The sequence below is a fragment of the Camelus ferus genome, chromosome 5 (assembly GCF_009834535.1).
Source record: "Camelus ferus isolate YT-003-E chromosome 5, BCGSAC_Cfer_1.0, whole genome shotgun sequence".
Lineage (NCBI taxonomy): Eukaryota > Metazoa > Chordata > Mammalia > Artiodactyla > Camelidae > Camelus > Camelus ferus.
In genome coordinates, this window is record NC_045700.1 from 73,555,181 (window position 1) to 73,578,714 (window position 23,534).

General features: G+C 36.7%; 1 protein-coding gene and 1 non-coding gene across 2 annotated transcripts in view; one reads left to right on the top strand and one right to left on the bottom strand.

The window, feature by feature from the left end:
- Window positions 1-15,479, top strand: part of SF3B1 (splicing factor 3b subunit 1) — a 46,051-nt gene extending 30,572 nt beyond the window's left edge. The window contains 19 exon segments of the mRNA XM_006175216.3: window positions 72-284; window positions 530-651; window positions 1,978-2,175; window positions 2,269-2,370; window positions 2,921-3,100; window positions 3,752-3,838; window positions 4,100-4,370; window positions 4,664-4,809; window positions 4,919-5,065; window positions 5,213-5,338; window positions 6,235-6,456; window positions 6,876-7,058; window positions 7,144-7,255; window positions 8,709-8,829; window positions 9,156-9,228; window positions 9,230-9,288; window positions 10,440-10,712; window positions 12,585-12,801; window positions 13,076-15,479. Of these exon segments, the coding sequence (XP_006175278.2) occupies window positions 72-284; window positions 530-651; window positions 1,978-2,175; window positions 2,269-2,370; window positions 2,921-3,100; window positions 3,752-3,838; window positions 4,100-4,370; window positions 4,664-4,809; window positions 4,919-5,065; window positions 5,213-5,338; window positions 6,235-6,456; window positions 6,876-7,058; window positions 7,144-7,255; window positions 8,709-8,829; window positions 9,156-9,228; window positions 9,230-9,288; window positions 10,440-10,712; window positions 12,585-12,801; window positions 13,076-13,234 (3,011 nt within the window). The 3' untranslated portion in view covers window positions 13,235-15,479.
- Window positions 3,940-4,011, bottom strand: TRNAI-AAU. The gene has a single exon. It is a non-coding gene; the product is annotated as a tRNA-Ile (tRNA).
- Window positions 15,480-23,534: the final 8,055 nt, after the last annotated feature.

Consider the following 23,534-nt stretch of genomic DNA (forward strand, 5'->3'; position numbering starts at 1 on the left):
AGTTTGAGAATAAACAGTAATTTTTTGACAGTGGTTAAAATTGTAGGCTTATTCACTCTTTTTCTTTAAAGATACCCCTGGGCATGGAAGTGGATGGGCTGAGACTCCTCGAACAGATCGAGGTGGAGATTCCATTGGTGAAACACCAACTCCTGGAGCCAGTAAAAGAAAGTCACGTTGGGATGAAACACCAGCTAGTCAGATGGGTGGAAGCACTCCTGTTCTGACCCCTGGAAAAACACCAATTGGCACACCAGCCATGAACATGGCTACCCCTACTCCAGGTATGAACTTTATCATAAATAATTTTTTCCCCCCGTTAATATTTTGAATTTTTTCTTTGTGGTTTTTTCTTAATTAATGCCTAATTTTTAGCAAGAATAACAGGATATAAAAAGAAGTCTTGGTTTGAGTTTATAATATAAAAACTATTAAATGTTAGAATGATCTTAACTGTCTTACATCCCAAGGACCTATGTATGATGAAGTACACTGTGTAGATTGTTACAGAAATTTGCTTTTTTGGTAGGTCACATAATGAGTATGACTCCTGAACAACTTCAGGCTTGGCGGTGGGAGAGAGAAATTGATGAGAGAAATCGCCCACTGTCTGACGAAGAATTAGATGCTATGTTCCCAGAAGGATATAAGGTAATAACAGTGAATACAAATGTGGTTTTTAGGATGTGAATTTTATTTTAAATATTCTTTGAAAAATATTAACTGATCAAGTTTGCATTGGCCTTTTCCAAATTTACTACTACTATTTCATTCTTTAGCTATTTCCAAGTATATTTCATTTCCAAAAAGTCATAGAGATGAAAAGAAATGAAAGACATGAAGCTTTTATTACTTATGGAAGATGAGAACTCTCAAGGACTTCTAGGACCATATTTAAGAACTGCTCCCTTAGGGGTATAGAATAGCTTGCTGCTTCAGTTTATCAGCAGCCCCAAAATTAAGCTCATATTAAATCACGGTTATTTTACTTGGTGCCTCACAAGATCTTGTGTATTTAAGTTCATGGGTTGCCAGTGAACACAAACAGTGTTCTTTCTTTACCGTAACAACTTGAAGTTTGTTTTAAACTATAAAATCTTGTAGGTACCTGGGACTCAGGGACCGTTTGCTGATCTGAAATGGGTCATATCTGATGTTATAACCAAAGTTGGAAACTAAATCATTTGGTGGCCTTTATATAAAGAACCTTTTCTGCCAAGGCCTATTACTTTTTAACAGTTTGTATGCTTGTTTGTATTTCCCCTTGCCCCCTCATTAGGTTTGTGTTAGAGTATTTGTTTCAAGTATGCACGAATTACTGCTTAATAACTTCTTACAGCCTCCATGTAATGCTGTGGGTATAGTCACTTTACAACCTGCTCTTGACTGCCTGCGTGTCTGTCTCAGTTGTAATCATTGATTTCTTTATTAATAGGAGGGAAAAATCATCTTTGTGAATCTTTAGTGAATTTTTTTGTTTTAGTCAAATGGTGTGTATTCTACAGGGCTTTGGTAAATATTTTGGTTTTAGTTTTTATGCATTTAACTCATTTTTGTTGAGTGACTTAAATATTAAGGTTTCCTTTTACAGTGCAGAAATTTATGTGAAGAATCTTTGTTTTTATTACTAAAATATAATCTTTCACATATTATGTGCACTTTGTGAGCTTATTTCCATTTACGTGACATTGGTTCACCAACATGTTTATATAGAGTAATATTTGATCAGAATTTTATAAGCCCATTTTGTGTATCTCCTCATTTCCCCACACTCCTAATACAGTTAATTTAAATTTAAATTTGATGAGATATATTAATATTTGTCATATATTTTAAATTTATAATTAAGATAGAAAAACTGAATCGATGTTAATTTTTGTCTCTAAGCAGAAAGCGTAAGTGCAAATATTACTCATTTATGCAATTCTTTACTATATAAAGTTAAGAAAATCCTAAACTGTTTTTTAACTGTATTAGGTACTTCCTCCTCCAGCTGGTTATGTTCCTATTCGAACTCCAGCTCGAAAACTGACAGCAACTCCAACACCTTTGGGTGGTATGACCGGTTTCCACATGCAAACTGAAGATAGAACTATGAAAAGTGTTAATGACCAGCCATCGGGAAATCTTCCATTTTTAAAACCTGATGATATTCAGTACTTTGATAAACTTTTGGTAAGTGACAGCAGAAATAAAATATTTTTATTTAGCAGCTGCAAATCATAGTATCTACACCTACCTTTAAATTTTTTTACTTTTTACTGTTAGGTTGATGTTGATGAATCAACACTTAGTCCAGAAGAGCAAAAAGAGAGAAAAATAATGAAGTTGCTTTTAAAGATTAAGAATGGAACACCTCCAATGAGAAAGGTAAGTACCAGTTTATTAAATCATCATGTTCATTATAATTATATGTTTAGAAATTTCTAATTAACTTCTTCATCTTTACCAATGGCAGAGTATAGGCGAGAGAAAGGTGTGTGAAGGATTTAGCTTTTTCATCAGAGATTTTATGCTAATAAGGATATTGAAAAAAAGAGATCCTCCATATTATCCTCAAAACCTTTTAAACATGCTGAAGATTCTAAGGTCTAATTAGTGGAATTATGTGGGGAATTGTATTAGAATCATATGTGGCTTGAAGATGGGTGATCCTTTAGGGAAGGTTAAGGAATTTTGTATTACACCCGTGTGACTCTTGCTCTATTATCCTTTTGAATTAATTGAAAACATTGAGCCTTTTCATAGGAATTCATACCTCAGTAATTTTGAATTCCTACTATTTGAATTCCTGCTATTACCCTATGTAAAATGTCTGGGAAGTTTACATTAAAATACTCAGTTACAGAAAACCATGAAGTAATTAATTTGCTCATTCAGAACACTTATAAAGAAACAACCTTTTACTCTTTTCATTCAGGCTGCGTTGCGTCAGATTACTGATAAAGCTCGTGAATTTGGAGCTGGTCCTTTGTTTAATCAGATTCTTCCTCTACTGATGTCTCCTACACTTGAGGATCAAGAACGTCATTTACTTGTGAAAGTTATTGATAGAATATTATACAAACTTGATGACTTAGTTCGACCATATGTGCACAAGGTTTGTTGTTATCAATTTGTGTTTCTAATGATTTGATATTTTTAAAAATAAAAGGAATTCATGGATTTCTCCCCTCCCAGCTTATTATTAGGTGTATTTGTGAAATTTTAACATTCTAAAAAAGTAATAGCTGAAGCTATACATTTCTAATGAAAAGGGAAATTTCAGCCCCTTTCAAGATACTTGTTTAACCAATGTTAAATTTATATGCCCTCCCAGATCTTTTTCTTTGCACAAGTGTGTTATCACACATATAAATAAATACATATATAAATAGATTTAACTTTTTGCCATCTTATAGAATGGGTTCATATTATTCATATTTTAAAATTTGCTTTTGTTGATATTAGGATGAGAAAATGTATGTTTTCTATACCATGCCATTTAGTACTAAGGACCATCTTTTTACTGATGGTAATTATGGCTTAGAATTATAAAATCCAGTTACAGGGTAGTGTGTGTGTGTGTATTTAATAGTCTGTGTGGTTAACAATTCTCCCAAATACCTTTATATGGAGTTTGAAATTGTGTGATTAAAATTCTTAATTTGTCCCTTGACTAACATAGTCCCCATAAATTTCTATATGTAGTCTGCTACATGAACGTTGTGTCAGTAATTGGTGTGAAAATGTAGCTCCTTCTCTTTTTCAGATCTTAGTGGTCATTGAACCATTGTTGATTGATGAAGATTACTATGCCAGGGTGGAAGGTCGAGAGATTATTTCTAATTTGGCAAAGGTATTTATATTTCTGGAAAAGAACATTTTATATTTGGGTTTTTTTTCTTTTTAATTGTTTTTGAGGGGAGAATTAGATTTATATTTATACATACATACATACATACATACTGGGGATTGAACCCAGGACTTCATGCACATTAAGCATGCGCTTTACCACTGAGCTATACCCTCCTCCCAGTTTTATATTTGTTGATTAGATTATTTGACTATAGAAGGAAATAGTTGAGGGTTAATGTTACCTTTTTTCTTGCACTTCTAGGCTGCTGGTCTGGCTACTATGATCTCTACCATGAGACCTGATATAGATAACATGGATGAGTATGTCCGTAACACAACAGCTAGAGCTTTTGCTGTTGTCGCCTCTGCCCTGGGGATTCCTTCATTATTGCCCTTCTTAAAAGCTGTGTGCAAAAGCAAGAAGTCCTGGCAAGCGAGACACACTGGTATTAAGATTGTACAGCAAATAGCTATTCTTATGGGCTGTGCCATCTTGCCACATCTCAGAAGTTTAGTTGAAATCATTGAGCATGGTGAGTTGTAATATAACTTTGTCTATCTTATAAGACAGGTTTCCTGAAAATTAGGCTCTTGATTTTTGGAGTGAGAAATAGAAGTGAACTACATAAACACCATATAGTTTATGATGGAATTTGTAATATGAGCTGCTAATAAGCTGTGGTTTATACTGGCTTTTGCCTAGTTTTGTCTAATGTGAACAGATTCTGCAGTTTGACTAAATGGTTAGATACATTGCTAGAATCTTGATAATGATATGAATTAGGTAATATTGCTTAGTTAAAACCTGTGTTTGGTTTTTTTATAGGTCTCGTGGATGAGCAGCAGAAAGTTCGGACCATTAGTGCTTTGGCCATTGCTGCCTTGGCTGAAGCAGCAACTCCCTATGGTATTGAATCTTTTGATTCTGTGTTAAAGCCTCTATGGAAGGGTATCCGCCAACACAGAGGAAAGGTAGATCCACCAATTTGATTTCTTTTTTCTTTTTATTTCTATTCATTGAAGTTAAAGTGATTTAAATGTAATTTACTAAGTATATATGTATTTTTTAACATTAAAACAGGGTCTGGCTGCTTTCTTAAAAGCTATTGGATATCTTATTCCTCTCATGGATGCAGAATATGCCAACTACTATACTAGAGAAGTGATGTTAATTCTTATTCGAGAATTCCAGTCTCCTGATGAAGAAATGAAGAAAATTGTGCTGAAGGTAATTGTTCCAAATTATTAATTGTTCAAGATTTGTTAGTCTAATTTGGGGTGTGTGTCATGGTTCAAAGAGAATTTTATATCATTAAAAAAATACTATATATTAAACCAGGACTCTGGTTACTTATATTATTTTTTAATGTTTTAGGTTGTAAAGCAGTGTTGTGGAACAGATGGTGTAGAAGCAAACTACATTAAAACAGAGATCCTTCCTCCTTTTTTCAAACACTTCTGGCAACATAGAATGGCTTTGGATAGAAGAAATTACCGACAGGTAAGCTTTTACTGTAAAAAATTAAGTATTTTCAAAAATCCTTTCATCCCTAGGCATTATTACATTATAGCATTGATTAGAGAATATGCCATTGAAACCTGATTCATTAGAGAGATTAACTAGGGCATTTTTACTATAGGGCCCAACCTACAGCTACTGAATGAGAAGTTCTGGGGAATGACTACTCAAAATGTGATCACGTGGGAGCTTGTTAGAAATGCAGAATATCAAGAGCTGCTCATCCTAGACTTATGAATCAGAATCTGTATTTTAATAAGATCCCCTAGTGATTCGTTTTCACATTAAAGTTTAAGAAGTAATGCTCTGGGGGATGGAATCAAGAATACGTGTTTTTTAAAAAGCTCCTCCAGTAATTGCGATTAATTAGCTGAGTTTGGGAACCACTGTCCAGTGAAACTATGGGTACTTTTAATGGTGGTCTTTCATTAAAAAGAAAAGTTTAAATTAAAAAAATCCTTCCAGCTAATCCTTTAGTCAGTTAGAATGCATATTATACAAATTATTTTTTGCTCTGGGAACCTCACGGGTTGTTTGTGCTTGGTTGTGAAAGGAGATGGATTTTAGTCAGCCAGTTAACTTCCATTTTGATTTTGCATTCTAGGATAAATAGCTAACTATGAGTTGACATTTTTATCTAGTAAATGAACTCTTAATCTGGCTAGGTGAAGCATGAATACAGTCTTAACCTTAAATCACTTAGATTTGGACTCATTTAAATTTTTTTGGTCACCTTTCTCTTAAAGTTTATAATAGGAGTCAACTGTTGTCAGCGTGCTTACCAGCTGAATAGTATCTTTAGAATATTCCATTTTCATGATGTCTCTATTTCCTTGGAAAAGCAATAAATTAAATGATATTTTTCCTTCTCTTTTTAGTTAGTTGATACTACTGTGGAGTTGGCAAACAAAGTAGGTGCAGCAGAAATTATCTCCAGGATTGTGGATGATCTGAAAGATGAAGCTGAGCAGTACAGAAAAATGGTGATGGAAACAATTGAGAAAATTATGGGCAACTTGGGAGCAGCAGATATTGATCATAAACTTGAAGAACAACTGATTGATGGTATTCTTTATGCTTTCCAAGAACAGACTACAGAGGTAATGATACTAATTATTAATGGCAAGTTGCTACTGACTTTCATATTTGTAAAACATATTTTCAAGCAACTGTTATCACTAAAGTAATTAAATTTGAAATAATTTTTTAAATGCTCATGTTCTCATTTAGTTGGCTACAAAGAAGTATTCTTTTACCTCAGAATTTTAGGTTAGATTTTTAAAAACAATATTAATGTATTTCAGTTGTTTAGTCACACTGAATTCTTGTTCACTTTGAATGTAGTTTTTTTTTTTAAGGGGGGAGGTAATTAGGTTTATTTAGTTAGTTATTTTAATGGAGGCACTGGGGATTGAACCCAGGACCTCATGCATAAATACTAAGTATGTGCTCTAACCACTGAGCCATACCCTCCCCCCTGAATGTAGTTTTTTAATTTAACTTTTTGTTTGTATTTTAGGACTCAGTAATGTTGAACGGCTTTGGCACAGTGGTCAATGCTCTTGGCAAACGAGTCAAACCTTATTTGCCTCAGATCTGTGGTACAGTTTTGTGGCGTTTAAATAATAAGTCAGCAAAAGTTCGGCAACAGGCAGCTGACTTGATCTCTCGAACTGCTGTTGTTATGAAGACTTGTCAAGAGGTAAGCTTTTGTATCAGATTCTTATTTCTTCACCAAAAGGAGTAATGTAAGCAGTAACATTTTTAACATTTTTTTTTTATTACAGGAAAAACTGATGGGGCACTTGGGTGTTGTTTTGTATGAGTATTTGGGTGAAGAGTACCCTGAAGTCTTGGGCAGCATTCTTGGAGCACTGAAGGCCATTGTAAATGTAATAGGTATGGAATTTGCTGGTCATGTAAGAATTTTTTAATTTTGTTTTTTTTTTTAACTTTCTTTGGCTTTTTGAAAGTAAAGTACAGAATCCTACTTAGGAGTTGAGTCTCTGATACCTTTTTTAACCACTGAAAGTTTCAGTTGGGAATGTCATAAGAATCTTACCTCCCAAAACCCATTTATCTTTCACTTTAAAAGAGAAAAGAGGGCAAGATGAGGACCTGCAAGAGAGGAGGGAATAGTCACAACTCAGAAAACTCTTTTAAAAAAAGTCATGGGTTAGGGGACCCTAGTAAAAATAGTGTCTCACCTAAAATATGTGGGAAGGGAGATGGAGGGGACAGAGAGAACTCTGAAGTTTTAATTTAGCTTTAGGATCAAATATATATTTAATTCAAACTTGATTATGTTAGGTTTTCCTGCTTGTTATCAAACTCAAGGAACAATAACCAGGGAGAAAAGTGACTTGATCAAATAATCTCATTTTTATTTAGTTCCAGTTCTTTAAAACTATCCGTTCAGTTTCTTAATCCAAAGTTAAAACACAGTTTTATTACAAATGCTGTCGGGAGTGCATGAACAAAGCTTTTATTCTTTAAGGTCCTTATGATGGAGCAAACAAATGGTCTCCTGTTTTAACCGTCATTATCATTGAATGTAATTATTGCAAAAATAACTTGTGCAGAGGTTGGAAGGGCAGAAATAACCTATCAGGAGGTCAAAATAGCTGGCTGTGATAGCCACTGTTTTTCTCATTTTGGTAAGAGGTTTTTATGCAGTATAGGAGATCTTTGAACCATTGCATTTACATATAATCACTAGTTCAGCCCTGTCTTCTATACTTGGAGATACTTGCCAAAAATTAGTTACTGGGCCACTTGAGGGCTCTGGTTTGCAGGGAGTTGTAAACCATATTATTGGTCAGAGCAAGCAGTTCTAGTTAGAGCAAGAGCCCCTGCCAGCTGCCTCCTTTTTTCTCTCTTCATAGGTGTAAATACCATCCAAGTATGCCCTGCATTGCAGGGAGACTGGAGATCTGTTTGTTTTGCAGTTAAAGGGTAAGGGGGCCCTTTCTGGAAAATTTTGCTTTAATTTACATGTCTCCCTCTGGCTTATATTGTTGTGTATGGCCGGAACATAAGCTGTCCCCATATTTAAATGTCAGTGTACAAATACATTTCAGAACCAAATAAAACTTTTTTTTGTTGTTGAGTATCCATCATTCTTTAAATCACTTCACTAATTTCTTTCATTTCTTTGCATAATCAGAAGTTGTTAATAAAGAGTTAAAAACAATTCTGCATTTGGTCAGAATTTGGGGCTTTTTCTTTCCATAGGCAGCTGTAAGTTTATATTTATGTCTAGTCATGTATATTACTTGCTGAATAAAAGGTATAGTGAACCGAGGTTGTAGTTCAAATGTTAATTGATAGTGTGTTGACTTCTATTAAATAGGTATGCATAAGATGACCCCACCAATTAAAGATCTGCTGCCTAGACTCACCCCCATCTTAAAGAATAGGCATGAAAAAGTACAAGAGAATTGTATTGATCTTGTTGGACGTATTGCTGATAGGTAAGCAGATTACCTAAATATTTTTTAAGCAGTATTGGTTTTCACATTTAGCAACTTTTTATTCACTTTGCAAATCTGCTTAATGTTGCTAGTGTAAGTATATATGGTCAGTCTATCCAGTATTAATACTTTCAGTGAAATTTCAGTTTGGATGGTAATGAGGGAACGGCAGTATATTTTTAAAACTAAACCATCCTTTCTGAACAATAGTAATATTTATGTTTAATGCTTAAATGGATTGGTAATCATGTTTTGAGAACTGAATTTGCAGGTTTACCTTTTAAAACTTCTTGTCACCAAAAATTTAACTTTTTTTTTAAAATTAGGGGAGCTGAATATGTGTCTGCAAGAGAATGGATGAGGATTTGTTTTGAGCTTTTAGAGCTCTTAAAAGCTCACTAAGAAAGCTATTCGTAGAGCCACAGTCAACACATTTGGTTATATTGCAAAGGCCATTGGGTGAGTATTATTTACTTCTGTGTTTTTTTTGTTTGTGTGTTTTTACTTTACAATAAACCTGTTGTAGTGTTGATGCTTCTATTTCTGTAGAAATCTCTTATAAGGCATGTGAGTAAGGCAAAATCAGAATGGACTTTTACCACTGAACTTCAATTTTTGAAATGGTTTCTTAAATTTTAAATTGAATTAAAATAGTGGAAGGGTTTCGGATTTCATTTCATCATACCTCATTATTTTTAGAGAGGGAAACAGTACCATTTCAGAATAATCTCAAATTTTGTTGGTCCTCTTAAAATATTAAGGCCAGTTCTTAATAACAAGTAACATAATTCAGTTCTCATGTTACTCTGCTTTATGTGTTTTAAAAACTTTTTTTTAAAAATTAATCAACAGACAACTGAATTAACAGCTATTTTGTTAGATAATTTGTGGTTATTTGCTTCCACTCCACCACAGCCAAACTAGAAGAAAGTCATTGTAGGAAATGAGATACTTCATTTCATGTATGTGTGTGGCTTAATAACAAAATATTTTCAAGCAGTGCAACGTTAACAAAAATCATATTAGAGTCTCCCTACCCTTCTTTTGGTAGCTGTAATATTTATTTCATCCGTGATGTAGTCAAGAAATTTGCAATGAATAGCAAATTTGTGCTAACTTTTTATCTCCTGTGTCCCTCTAAGTTTGTGGTAAAATAAATGCTTAAAGAAGAAGAAGAAATGTAGTAAAGGTGTGTGGGAGTGAAAATAAAGGAAAACAGGTTGTGGCATGGGAGACCACAGTTTGGATACTACTGTAAGGTTGCCTAGCTCTAATGGCTGTGTTCTGGCCACTCGAATTACTCAGTCTAAACATTCAATGAAATTTTTTTTGTATTTCAGGAAATTTACTAAAGACCATAAATGACATTTGAGAATGAATGAATCCATTTGAACTTTTTCATGAAAGTGAACATTTTAATTTAAATGAAGTTTTTAAGTAGAAGCAATAATGCCAGTGACTTAAAAGTAGTGTATTTTATCATAAAATTACTAAGCTCCCAGTAATTAATTACTTAGCATAAAGTTTCATTCTTTTGTATTTTTTCTTCCCTCCAAAATTTTTTTTGACTTGTAATCTAACAGTTTGCTGACAAATTTATTTTTTTCCAGCCCTCATGATGTATTGGCTACACTTTTAAACAACCTCAAAGTTCAGGAAAGGCAGAACAGAGTTTGTACCACTGTAGCAATAGCTATTGTCGCTGAAACGTGTTCACCCTTCACAGTACTGCCTGCCTTAATGAATGAATACAGAGTTCCTGAACTGAATGTTCAAAATGGAGTGTTAAAGTCACTTTCCTTCTTGTTTGAATATATTGGCGAAATGGGAAAGGACTACATTTATGCTGTAACACCACTACTTGAAGATGCTTTAATGGATAGGTAAGTGACTTGAACTAAATGCAAGAAAGTTATACTAATTCTTTTATTTTAGAACTTACTGAAGTAATGACCTGTTTGTTGTCATGCACTTAAAGAAGGGACTGCTAGCTTGGATTTTTATGAAACTAAATATGATTATATATACTATAGTGGTTCCCCAAATTTTCTTTTCCAAGTGTCCCCTCCCCTTTTTAATCCCCTCTTATATCTATTAGGCTGAATACATTTTGAAAAGCGGCAATTGATCAAATTTTGTTTTAAAAATTAATTTATATCATGTAATTGATGAGCATGCGCTTATTGGTGTGCCAGAGAGACCTGATCTTTTATGGCAGGTGAAGTAGAGATTTCTGTTAGGCTTTTAAACTATGGAACATAGCCTGCCCGTCCTGCCCAAGCCACCCTATTCCCATTGCAGGCCCCTACTTATTCAGATGGTGGCCATTAATAAAGTATGGCTTGATAGAATTGATAGAGTTCTGATACCTTTAACCATCTAGGCAGACATAATAACTTTAAACACAAAAGCTACTGAAGAACATGTAAGAGAAAGTTCAAGGTCCAAGTAGTAAGGGAAAGGACTGTTTCATTGGCTCTTTATTTTTCAGGAAGGATAAGTTATTCAACTTAGAGCTCATTCAATTACTCAATTACTCTTAGGTGCATATTAAAGTTACTTATTATTGACCTTCCAAAAGGGAGACTTAACAGGACTCAGCAAGTTACCACAAGGTCTATATGGAAGACATGGAGACAGAATAAGAATCATGCTCTCTGAAAGTCTGACCATCTGGGGTCCATTAAAGTGGGAGTAACTCATACTTGCTCCATATTCAGTGAGGTGTGCCTGAGCTTCATAGTGGAGTCATTGATGTATATGGCCTGCAGTTAAAGGTTATGTGCTGTCTGACCTCAGATGGCCCTCATTCTGCCTATGGAATGTATATCTCTCCAAGTAAACTCACTTTCACTTAAAAAAAAAACATTAAAAAATTATGTTGCATGTACCAAGTAGTTGAGGTAGTAACTCCATCAAAAATTACTAAATGAAAACATTACTTCAGTTGGAAAATGTATTTATTAAGGAGGATTATAGCTTCACTACGATGCCTAGTAGATTATTATAATAAAATAACAGAAATAAGGGTGTGGTAAGTTCAGGTGTTCTGGTTTTTTTTTTGTTGTTGTTTTTTTCCTTTTGTACCTTTAAGATATTCTTCTGCCTTTGAGAGTAAAGAGTGTGAGCTTGTTTTTATACCCACTACCAACTCACATGGTGTTTGTACTCAGTTGAATAATTGTGGAATGGATAACTTGATGGTTAGTCATAAACAAATTTAGTTAAACCATGAGAGGTGATAAGAGTTCTTACTTCTGTAGGTTTGAGAAATTATTGGTCCTTCTCTTCCTTTCCCCAGATTGAGTTCTTGAATGAAACTTTAAAAATCTACAAGAGAATGGATTTAATCTCAGTTTGTTTATTGTATACTAGTATTTAATTACTTTAAGATTTTAAATTTACAGGGTTTAAAATGAGATATTACTGTTAATCATTTACATGTAAGACCATGTATCCCCCTTTTAGAAGCATACAGAAATACACTGTTCAGGGCTCTCTTACTCATACTACTTTCAAAGGAGAATATGGCTTGTTTCTGAGCCATGGTGAGGTTTGAGTCATTAAAACAAGTTCTCAAGTAGAATTATCAGTCGTTCTAAAAGCATTCTATATCAGATACATAAGGTGTAAAGATACCCTGCATCCATTCCATGCATTGAATTTGTGATTTAGTTTCTAATGGACAGGCAAGTATTTTCTGTGAAACAGAGACTGTATCTTGACAAAGAGCTTTTTCCCCCTCCCTGTTCCAGGGACCTTGTACACAGACAGACGGCTAGTGCGGTGGTGCAGCACATGTCACTTGGGGTTTATGGATTCGGTTGTGAAGATTCGCTGAATCACTTGTTGAACTATGTATGGCCCAATGTGTTTGAGACATCTCCCCATGTAATTCAGGCAGTTATGGGGGCCCTGGAGGGTCTGAGAGTTGCTATTGGACCATGCAGAATGCTTCAGTATTGTTTACAGGTAGGTTCAAGATTTTTAAAAGATACTCACTGAACAAAGTAACTTAGTTGAATTATGTCTCTGTTCTGGTTATCAGGAGGGTATATTTGTGCTGTATGGGAAGACAGTCGTGGAGGGGGAGGGAGGATTAGATTTTGTCTTTGCCCATTGCAGTTTTGTGCAATTGTCAGGTTTTTTTCCTCTTAAATGTTTCGAACCATATCTTTATGGTTTTTTGTTTGTTGTGTTAAGGTTATGTATTTCTTGAAATAATGTAACCTTTTAATTATTCTAGGGTTTGTTTCATCCAGCCCGGAAAGTCAGAGATGTATATTGGAAAATTTACAATTCCATCTACATTGGTTCACAGGATGCTCTCATAGCACATTACCCAAGAATCTACAATGATGATAAGAACACCTATATTCGTTATGAACTTGATTATATCTTATAACTTTATTGTTTATGTTGTGTTTAATGCACAGCTGTTTCACACCTTAAACTTGCTTCGATTTGGTGATGTAAACTTTTAAACATTGCAGATCAGCGTAGAACTGGTCAATAGAGGAAGAGCTAGAAATCCAGTAGCATGATTTTTAAATAACCTGTGTTTGTTTTTGATGTTAAACAGTAAATGCCAGTAGTGACCAAGAACACAGTGATTACACACACTATACTGGAGGGATTTCATTTTTAATTCATCATTATGAAGATTTAGAATTCATTCCTTCTGTTTAAAGGGAATGTTTAATTGAGAAATAAACATTTGTGTACAAAATGCTAACTTGTGTGTGTTTTTTGAACATGACTTGTAAAATGCGGAACTTTGATAAAGTATTGGTTTGTGTAGAATAAGTGGCTCAATATCATTTTCTGTCACTTGGTTTATAGAAAGTAGTTAGCAGAATGCAAACTATATAAAGTGATGGCATCCTTGTCAAAATTCCATTTTCTGTTAATACTGATACTGAGAAGAGTAGCTTTGGGGTGTTCACCTCAAACTAGCACAACCCTTCCATCACCATAGAAGATATAGCACCTTTGCCGAACTGTCTTGAAATATTATTTTGCACTTACGTAGCGCCTTTCATCGCTTGATTTCTCAAAATGCTTTATGAACATGTTTAAGGAAAGTGATTCATGTCATGTCCAACTCTTGATTCTGTTTAGAACGTGGGGAAGGTATCTTTAAAACCGCTTGCTACCTAAGTAATGCTAATAGAATAAGACAATCTTTGGGCTCTTTTCCCATGTCATAAGCCACTCCTCAACAGTGTATTTAGTAAATACCTGTTGAGCACCTACTGTATGTATACCAACCATTGTGTTCAGTTGTAGGGGATGCAAAGGTGCTTTTGACCTGCCCCCTCGCCCTTTAGAAATGCCGTATGATGGAAAGGAAGAGACATCTAGCTACAGGTTACTTAACGTACTTACATTACCCAGTGGGCACAGCTGAAATGTCTAGGTTTGCGTAGTTTTACAGTTAGTAATCAGATAGGTTGATGTATAGTGGTCAAGCATAAACTGAGATGCCATTTAATTCTAGAGGAACCAAGCTTTAAGGCAGTGCTTACCGTTTTTTGTATAATAAAGTATATTTTCAGTTTTTCCTAATTTTCTGGCCAAAAATTTCTTAGTCTTAGTCATTTTACTTTCCATAGCTGTTTTAATTTTGTCTCCTTATGAAATAGCACTTCTCTGAACTCTAATGGGAAATGAGCTTCTGCAGCATCCTAAACAGGGGATGCCTCTGCCGCAGTAAGAGCAGTGTTCCGAGACTGGGAGGTCTGTTCCTTGAACTGTTAATACTTGGGGCTTCCTGTTTTGGAGGCTTACTTGAGAAACGGCTTGTAATTCACTGACTTGTACAAAATGGATACTGATCATTAGTTGATTGTCCAGGCAGAGTTGGTAACTCGTTATTGTTTCTTGTGTGACGTAACATGTCACATATCAGTGTGTACTTAAATTTCCAAAATTAATCTTAATTTTTTGTAACAGTAACCCTCATGCAACTTTAAATCTTGGCCGTTCTCTATACTTGTTGCCAAATGTGCTTCAGTAATTACTAATCACGAAAATTGAAGAATACAATTAGATTTCAAAGCCAAAATTTGATTTTAAACCAGTCTTGGGAAAATTTAGTTACATTTTCACTTCAGGTAGTTGTATAACTTCAATTTGTTTGGGCCCTTGCTCTTTATATAAAACATCCATGCTTTGTAGTGGCAGTGTGGAGCAAGGAGACTACACCGTAAGTGACTTTTTACTGATAAAAAATTTGAGAACAGAGAGGTGAGGCCAATACTGAAGCTTGCTTACGATCTTAAAAGTTGGGACCAAATAGAGGCTCACAGATGTTTGGGTTATTTTATATGCTTATTGAATAAAGAAAGCATTTTGTGATATACTCATGTGAAAGACGCTATGTGAAATTTTAACTATCTTTCAAAGACTTTCTTTCGCGTTTTCTTTGGTGTTTCTTAAAGCCAAACCTAAGCAGGAAGAAATTATTGTTCTTAAGGTGATAGTGGGTGGGTTTTTCTGTGGGCTTTTGTTGGTTTTTCTGTGGGCCCTCTAATGGAATTGATCTCTTTGGCTGTTCAATTTTTTTCATATTGTATTTTTTAAATTTGTTGTACGGTGCCCTGTGAGCATCAGGTACTACCAGATGAATAAAACTTATTATATCTAAAGTCTTAGACCAGTTTTTAATCTTAGTTGACTTTGTATTGTTATCATACTATGTTGTGGTTATGCCACTTTGATAATGAGCTTGTGTTGTTTTCCAAACAAGAGAACTTAATGTTGAAAAACCAAAAAGCTTTTTCTTTAAAAGAAGCTGAAAAAGACAGCTGCAGCGACATAGGTTCAATCGTTTGGTTCTTTGATGTTTAGTGCTTAAATCCCGCAAGGTTGGATGAAGCAGAAACTGCAGCTGTCACAGTATTTTTCAGCCTTGGCATTGTTGACATTTGGGACCAGACATCATTGTGGGTTCCTGTCCTGGGCGTTGTAGGCTGTTGGGCAGCATCCCTGAGTACCCAGTAGATGCCAGTAGCACCCCACCCTAGTTGTGACAACCAAATACACCTCCAGATGCTGTCTCATGTACCTTAGGGCAGAGTCTCCCTAGCTTGAGAACCATTTTGAGACTTGTTTAATTTAAGTAGGGCTCACATATGGCTGATAAAGTGTGGTATAAAAAACATTTTAGGCAGCAGTTACCTTGGAAGTAAGTAGAAATACCTTTACACAAATATTTAAACACCTACATTGGGTAAATCTCTGCGTTGGTCCTGGGAAAAGCGCACTGAAAACACGTAAGTTGTTGACTGCTCTCTGGTCCTCTAAGTAGCTTGTGACAGTTGGAGCCAGGTGCACAACACGGACAGGAGCTGCAGCTGCTTGGTGTGCCACTTTGCAGTTTTTAGGGCCCTGGTTGTCACTTGTGAGGTGGGGTGTGTAGTGTGGCTGGAGGAGGAGGGCAGGCAGGACACACACACCCTTGGTTTTTCCCTATTAAAAAAATGTGGATAGGAAGCTGTAGAATGTAGAATTTAAGGTGACTCAATTTAAGACTCAGTAAACTCTAGAAGAGGTAGGTTAGTGCTTATGCTAGAAAAGCTGAGATTTCAAAGTTTATTCTTAATAGTTTATCATTTTATAATCCAAAGATTATAAAAGGCATGCTTGCATGTCATGTTGGACAAATACAACTTTGTTAAATTTGGGGGGAAGTTTTTAACGAGTGAGAGGTGCTGGAGGGGATTTATGTTATCCCGGAGTATGTGCTAGAAAGAAAAAAGTAGCATAAATTGTTCATTGTTTCTTTATCTTAACTGCTCCCAAACTTAAAAATTTTCAAATACTGAGAAAAGTTGAAAGAATAGTACAGTGCACACCCATCTATCATCCACCTACATTCAACAATTAAGATTTTGCTGCCTTTGCCCTCTCTAATATAATTTCATGAAGTAATTTTCTATCAGTATTACTTAAAAGAAATTTGGACTAGATAAAATAGAAAAGGAGGCTGATGAGCAAAAGGAAACAGGTAACAATGTGCTTCTGAGGAGGTGGAAGTCGGCACAGACGGAGGAAGTTTCTTGGACAGGAAGAGAAACATTTTCCCTGAGTCCATAAGGAAGACGATGTGAGATTGTAGGCATGGAAAGTTTGTCCATGTCATGGCAGCATCAAAATATACAAATGGTTTTATTGCTGCTTTAGAAACAAGTGAGGAAAATTAGACGTACAAAAATACTCAAACCAAAAAGTTTTGAAACCTGATGCAGTTTAACAACTGGTGTCTGTAGTATGTAATATGCATACAATGTGTAATATGTATACAATGTGTAATATGTATACAATGTGTAATATGTAGCTGGATGCTCTGCATATTTGGATCACCAAAGCAGAATATACACATTTGGGAATAAAATCACTTAGCTCCAATATGATCACCAGGGAAGAAATTCAGATGCCAAACGTCTAGGTTGTTGCTACTGAAAGTGTGGCCTGGAGATCAGAAGTATCAATGCTGTTTGGAGCTTTTTAGATATACTGTACCCCAGACCTGCTGAATTAGGATCTGCATTTTAATAAGATCCTTAGGTAATCTATATGTACATTAAAGCTTGAGAAGCCATAGTCTAGGGTCTACTCAATTCTTAATGTGGTAGTGATATGGTAATGAAAGGGCAAGAGTTCCTATTATAGGTGTGAAAGCAGGTTGTTCCATAGACACAGATAGCCAAGGTGTGGTCAGAAACCCCTGAGGATGGTACCTTGCTGAAATCTGGGGAAAATCAATAGGGAGGGAACAAGAGAAGGAAAAATGTTTTTTGTTTTTGTTTTTTAATGTAGAATCAATTGCTTTTTCCAATAAGGCTGTGCTATGGACTGAATGTGTCCCCCAAAATTCATGTGCTGAAACCCTAATCCCTAACGTGATGGTATTAGATGGGCCTTTAGGAGATAAATAGCTTATGAGGGTGGAGCCCTCATGAATGGGATTAGTGTCCTGAGAAGGGATATGAGAGCTAACCCTCTCTCATTCTCCGCTTTGTCAGGATGCAATGAGAAGATGGCCACCTGCAAACTAGGCAGCATGCATGCCCTCCCCAGACAGTAGCGCCTGCTGGCACCTTGATCTTAACTTCCCAGCCTCCAGAACCATGAGGGAAAAATGTTAACTGTTTAAGCATCCCCCTCCCCAGCCCATCTGTGGTATTCTGTTAGAGCAGCATGAGCTGAGACAAGCTGGTTCAGTCAGTGTCATTAGTAAACCTCATAGGTGCATTATCCACATTGCTTCTCCTACTTGTGGTCGACATTGGTTGTAGGAGAACCTTGGGCTGAACAGATAGAGGCTCACTCTCTAGAGGCCCGTATGAGCTGGTATGGGACAAGAGCCAGACAGGCTGTTGAGAATCTTCTCCCTACCTGTATCATATCCTGAGGGAAAAGTGGAACAGGGAATCAACATAGCACCGGTTTACCAATTGGCTCTGGAGTTTACTGGGACTTGGATTTATAACTTGGGTAAGACACTTAGTGGCTTTATGACTTTGGGCAAGTTATTCGGCCTCTCTGTGCTTCAGTTTCCCAGATTCAGTTTCCTAATTTGTAGACTGAGGGTAATAGCAGTGCTTCAATAATAATGGTGGTCCTTGTGAAGATTCTCTGAGATAATGCCTCTGTGATAAAATGCCAAAGCATAGTGCTTAACACATGTAACAGTGGTTGATGTTGATATAGCTTACTATTTTTATTATCATGAGGGAGGAGATCTCTTTTGTTATTGCTGAAATTTGAGGGGATGGAGACTGGTAGGTGGCTTGAGGAGAAGACTTTGGAAACAACTCTTGGGGGAGAATGAGAAGGAACTCATCAGGGACCTTTAGGATTGCCTGATAGTCCCACGGAATTGCAGGGTGTTCTCTAGTATTGCTCAACAGCCCGGGTGGATGGAGAAGGTATTTGGTTGGATTGATCTCAGGTGCAGCAGAAGGAGGATGAGGATTAGGGGACCGGGCTGAGTGCAATTGAAGACTTGCAAGCATAGGTTTACTGTTCAAATCTTCACATCATTTAGTAGAACTAGTGTCACACAGTGGTTAGAAGCACACTTCACTCCTCAAATTTTACTTCTTTGGAGATAATGACAGATTCTGCCTCAGGTACTTAACTAATGAGATATGCAGTGCAACATATTTTCATTTTCTGATGGGCATTTTTACGTTTTCATTGCACTGAATAATCTTGAACAAATGACCTATTTGGCTTTTACGTTCATGAAATCATAGCTTTAAGGGGATTTTGGAAATGCATTCTCAATTGTGTAAATGAAGCATCTACAACTTAAGTCACGAGGAGTTCGTTCATTTATTAATTCATTTGACAAATGTTTAACAAGTGCCAACTATTGCAAGGCCAGCTGCTCTAAATACAATTGAAAAGATCCTTCCCTGAAAGATGGTGAAGGAAATACTGAAGTATTTCCTGCTGAAGGAAATATGGTAAGAGGAGATAATGCCAAAACAAAGCTGTGGGTCAAGTTCTCAGTGAGTTCAGAGGACAGAGCTTCATGTGGGAGAGGGAGGAGAGAAAGTGTGGTTAGAAGGCAGCTTGAGGAGGGTGCACTTGAGCTTGTATTTGAGGAGAAGTTTGAATTGCACACACGGTATTAGAAGGGAAGGAGGAAAAACTTTGACAAAGTAATGGAAGTTTGGGTGGTGTTGAAGAAGGCATGAGCCAGGGGGCAGCCCTAGTGATAAGAAATAGTGGAAGATCAGATGTAGCCCCAAGAAGTTCGCACCAGTATCATATGTCTGCTCAACCTGAATCTCCAGCACCAAGTATAATTCTTTCCTTACTAGGTACCCAATACATGTTTATTGAATAAATGAATGAATGAGGTGTATGTATTTGTGCTTCAGTTTATGGAAAGCCTCCAAGGCCATTCTTTGATCTTTGTAGGTAATGAGTAACCACTGGCCATTCAACATTCATTTATTCAACAAATATTTATCGAAGGTTTTCAAGCAGGGAAATGGCATGAATTGAACCATGCTGTAGGAGGATCAGTATTCCTTGTTCATTTCCTTACCTACAGCATTTAGATGTATATAAAGAGTGTGTCTAGCAAGTGTCCTCGGAGCAGAACTAGTTCAAAGAAGACCCTCAGATTGACTAAATCAGAGACCCCACCCAACACCTTTCTCCCTCCTCCTTCACTGTGACACTGGCCCTTGCTGGTCACTGCCTCAACCTGGCCAACCACTGCAGAAGAACAGGGGCCAATTGGGGAAGGAATTGATATCAAGCTGGTTTCATGTTCTTCAGATTACTTACTTGTTTGCTACTTTCTCTAAAGGTCCAATCTTTCAGAGTCTGGAGGGTGTTAGAAAAATGATTTTTTATACCACACAGTATCTAGAATATTCTGTGCTTTTCAGGGGAAAATGGTTACTAGTGAACCTTTCAAAAGACCATGGCAAATTTCACTTGCAGACTAAGTGGCTTCCTGGACATTTTCCACATGGGAGTTGGGATGGATGAGCTGTCAGTGTTGTTCCTGGAGCATGGCACTACAGCGTGCTGGCCAGCCACCCCAAGAGATCATGGACACATGTCATAACAAGGTAAGGAAGCAGAAGCAGTTAATGTGCTGCAAACTTTAATGATATTTCTGTCTCCACTCAAAATTATACATGGATCCTATGTTTTGATATTTTTCTTAGAGAAGAAAAATAACCTCCTCTTGCTCTAGTATGATAAAGAAGGTTGTAATTAGATGTTAGTGATATCAATCACCTCTGCCCAAGAAGTGTTATTAAAGGAGATCAAACTACCTGGTCCCTCTGACGCAGTTACTGGGTCCAGTCCATGGAGGTTTTCCATGGCCTGCCAGCGCTCTCTCTCATCTTAAAGGGTCCCAGGTGATTTGGACTTCTGGGGAACAAAAAGAAAAAAAAAAAGGCCTGAAAAGGGATGGATAATAGCTAATTACCACATAATATTATCTTGCATAAAAAAATAAAAGGACATGAAGGAAAATCCTAATGCAATGCTGTTTTCTTATTTATGTGCTGAAATTTTTGTCTCGCTGGTTTTAACAAGAATCACTTAATTGAGGCCTCGCTGGGGGAAGGGAATCATTCCTGACCTTGGCAAGGTCCTAAAACAGTGAGATAAGGCAAGTAAAGAATGTTTTCATGATTAGAACCTTTGTGTTCAAAGGAAAGATTAGGAAACCTATATTCATTCAGGAAGCAATTAAACAATATGCTTTACATTTGATTAGTGCTTTATAATTTCCAAAGTGCTTTATCATCAATTTCCTTCTTCGTTCCTCACAATAGGCTTGTGAAGAAGACATCTAGTATGCCCATTGTACAGAGAAGAAAATTAAGAGTTAGACAGGTTAAGTGGTAGTGTTATTATTTGAACCATGGCCGGGCTGGCTCCAAGCTGATGCTCTTTCCACTGGTGTGTGTATTCAGTGCCATTTGAAACTATTTTAAATATTGAAATTAGTTTTTTGACCCTATTCTTCTAGACTAATGATAAATACATTTTTTTTTGGAGGGGTATCATTTTTTTACTGAAATCCTTTAGGGCCAATAAAATCAAATAAGTCACTAGGAGACCAGGAGAATGGAAAATCTTATTACAGAGTATAGAAATAAATGTGTATTTAATGTTTAATAAAGAGTGAACTAAAGAGAAGGGAAAGAATAATGGAAAAAATTTGCCAAAAGGCTATTCAAAGGGAAAACGTATGACTCACTGAAAGATGATGCATAAATGGAAATGAGATAAATAATGGACAACTGTAAATGATTAATGCCTCGGTGCGTGCGTACTCTAAAAAGGACAAAACTGCTTTCACAAGGTGAAGCAGTATGTCCAACACTGAAGGGAAATGAGGGAAGTGAGCACTAAATTTTCAGTTTCTCTCATGGGTTGAGTTTACAAATCACAGGGTTTTCCCCCGCACCACCCCTCACCCCTTGGTGTTTCTTTCTGTTGTCTTGTGAACAGTATCTCTGATTATGTGCAAATCTTTATTGGCAATTTAATGGCTCCCTTTCCTGATTCAAGTCTTGAGACAGTGTCCTTAGTTAGCTAACAAAGTATTTCACCTCCTGTGTATGTAAGTGGAATGCTTGCGGAACACAGGGCAACTGCTGGCTGGACTCGCTGCTCTGCTGAATCCCTCTTGCTCTCCTTTGTCTAGACCTCTGACCCAGGCAGACTCTGAGGCAATGGGATGAAGTGACCTCAAAGCCAGCAGTCGTCAGGCGGAGGAGTGGCAGCTGGGCTGCTGGGAGTCAGCCCACCACTTAATTCAGTTAATTCAGTTCCCCTCTTGCTGTGGCCTGCACTTGCCACCCTCTTCTGGGCTTCCCTGCCCTGGCAGACACAGTTGCCACTATGTGGGAGAGCCCTTTGCTTCCCTCTTCTCTTGGCTGGCTCCTGCTCTTTCATTGAGAATGGGCTTCTCTTACTTTGTTTGGAACCCACTGGTCAAAGTGCTGCGTCTGTGTGCTCCCCTAGTACCTGATACCCACACACCTCTCCTCACTCCGTGTTGAAGTCACCCATTCACTCATGTGTTCTTGCCCAGCGGTCTGGGAAAGGCTTGAGCCTGTGGCCTGGGCCCAGCCCCTGCCTGCTGCTCAGTGCCCATGGGCTGACGGACTCCATGAGTGGCAACTGCCCCAAATTATTTCAGACAGATTATTCCTGCTGTGATTATTATTACTGTTGTACAAAACTTCTAGGCAGCAAAGCAAGCAGACACATTGTATTTTATTTTTTTTTATTTTAACATTTAAAAAGAATTGAGTTATAGTCAGTTTACAATGTTGTGTCAATTTCCAGTGTAGAGCACATTTTTTTCAGTTATATGTGAATATACATACATTCACTGTCGCTTTCTTTTTTGCTGTGAGCTACATTTCCCTGTGCTATACAGTATAATTTTGTTTATCTATTCTACATATGCCTGTCAGTATCTATAAATTTCGAAGTCCAAGTCTGTCCTTTCCCACCCCACTTCCCCTTGGCAACCACAAGTTTGTATTCTATGTCTGAGTGTGTTTCTGTTTTGTATTTATGTTCTTCTTCTCTCTCTTTTTTTTTTTTTAGATTCCACAAGCAGGCACATTTTAAAGCAAATAGTTCTTTGGTCTTAATTCACAAGGTGTGAGCATAATCTGTTTCATCAGGTGACTGAGGAAAAGCTTTGTTCAAAAAATTCGATTTCCTGTAACATCCTTAGCTTCTGATAGGGGGCAGCAGAGCCCATGAAAACAAGGTTGACCCTTTAACTGGTAGTTTGCAAAGCTTTGGAGCCAGACCTTTAACAATTTTTAGCAGAAACTAGCCTTTGATATCTGGCAAACCTCACTGTGGAATAAAGACTTTAAGGTAAATGCTGGATTTTATGAATTTAATATTCTTTGAAGGCACTATAAATAATTTATAGGATTATTTTTTAAAGGAAAAATAACTTTTAATGCAAATAATCATCTCCCTCATTTTGTTAGGGCAGGAAAAACTCACTCTTCCTCCTGTATGTTTTCCCTTTACTACTCACACAGAGCACTTCACTGCTGACACTTTTGGTCACCAAATGTGTGGGTTTTTTTCCTCTGACAAAGCAGTTCTCTCCGACACCAACTGGGTGTCCTGTAATTCAGTTCTGACACTGTCTACCTAGAGATGCATCAGATCCC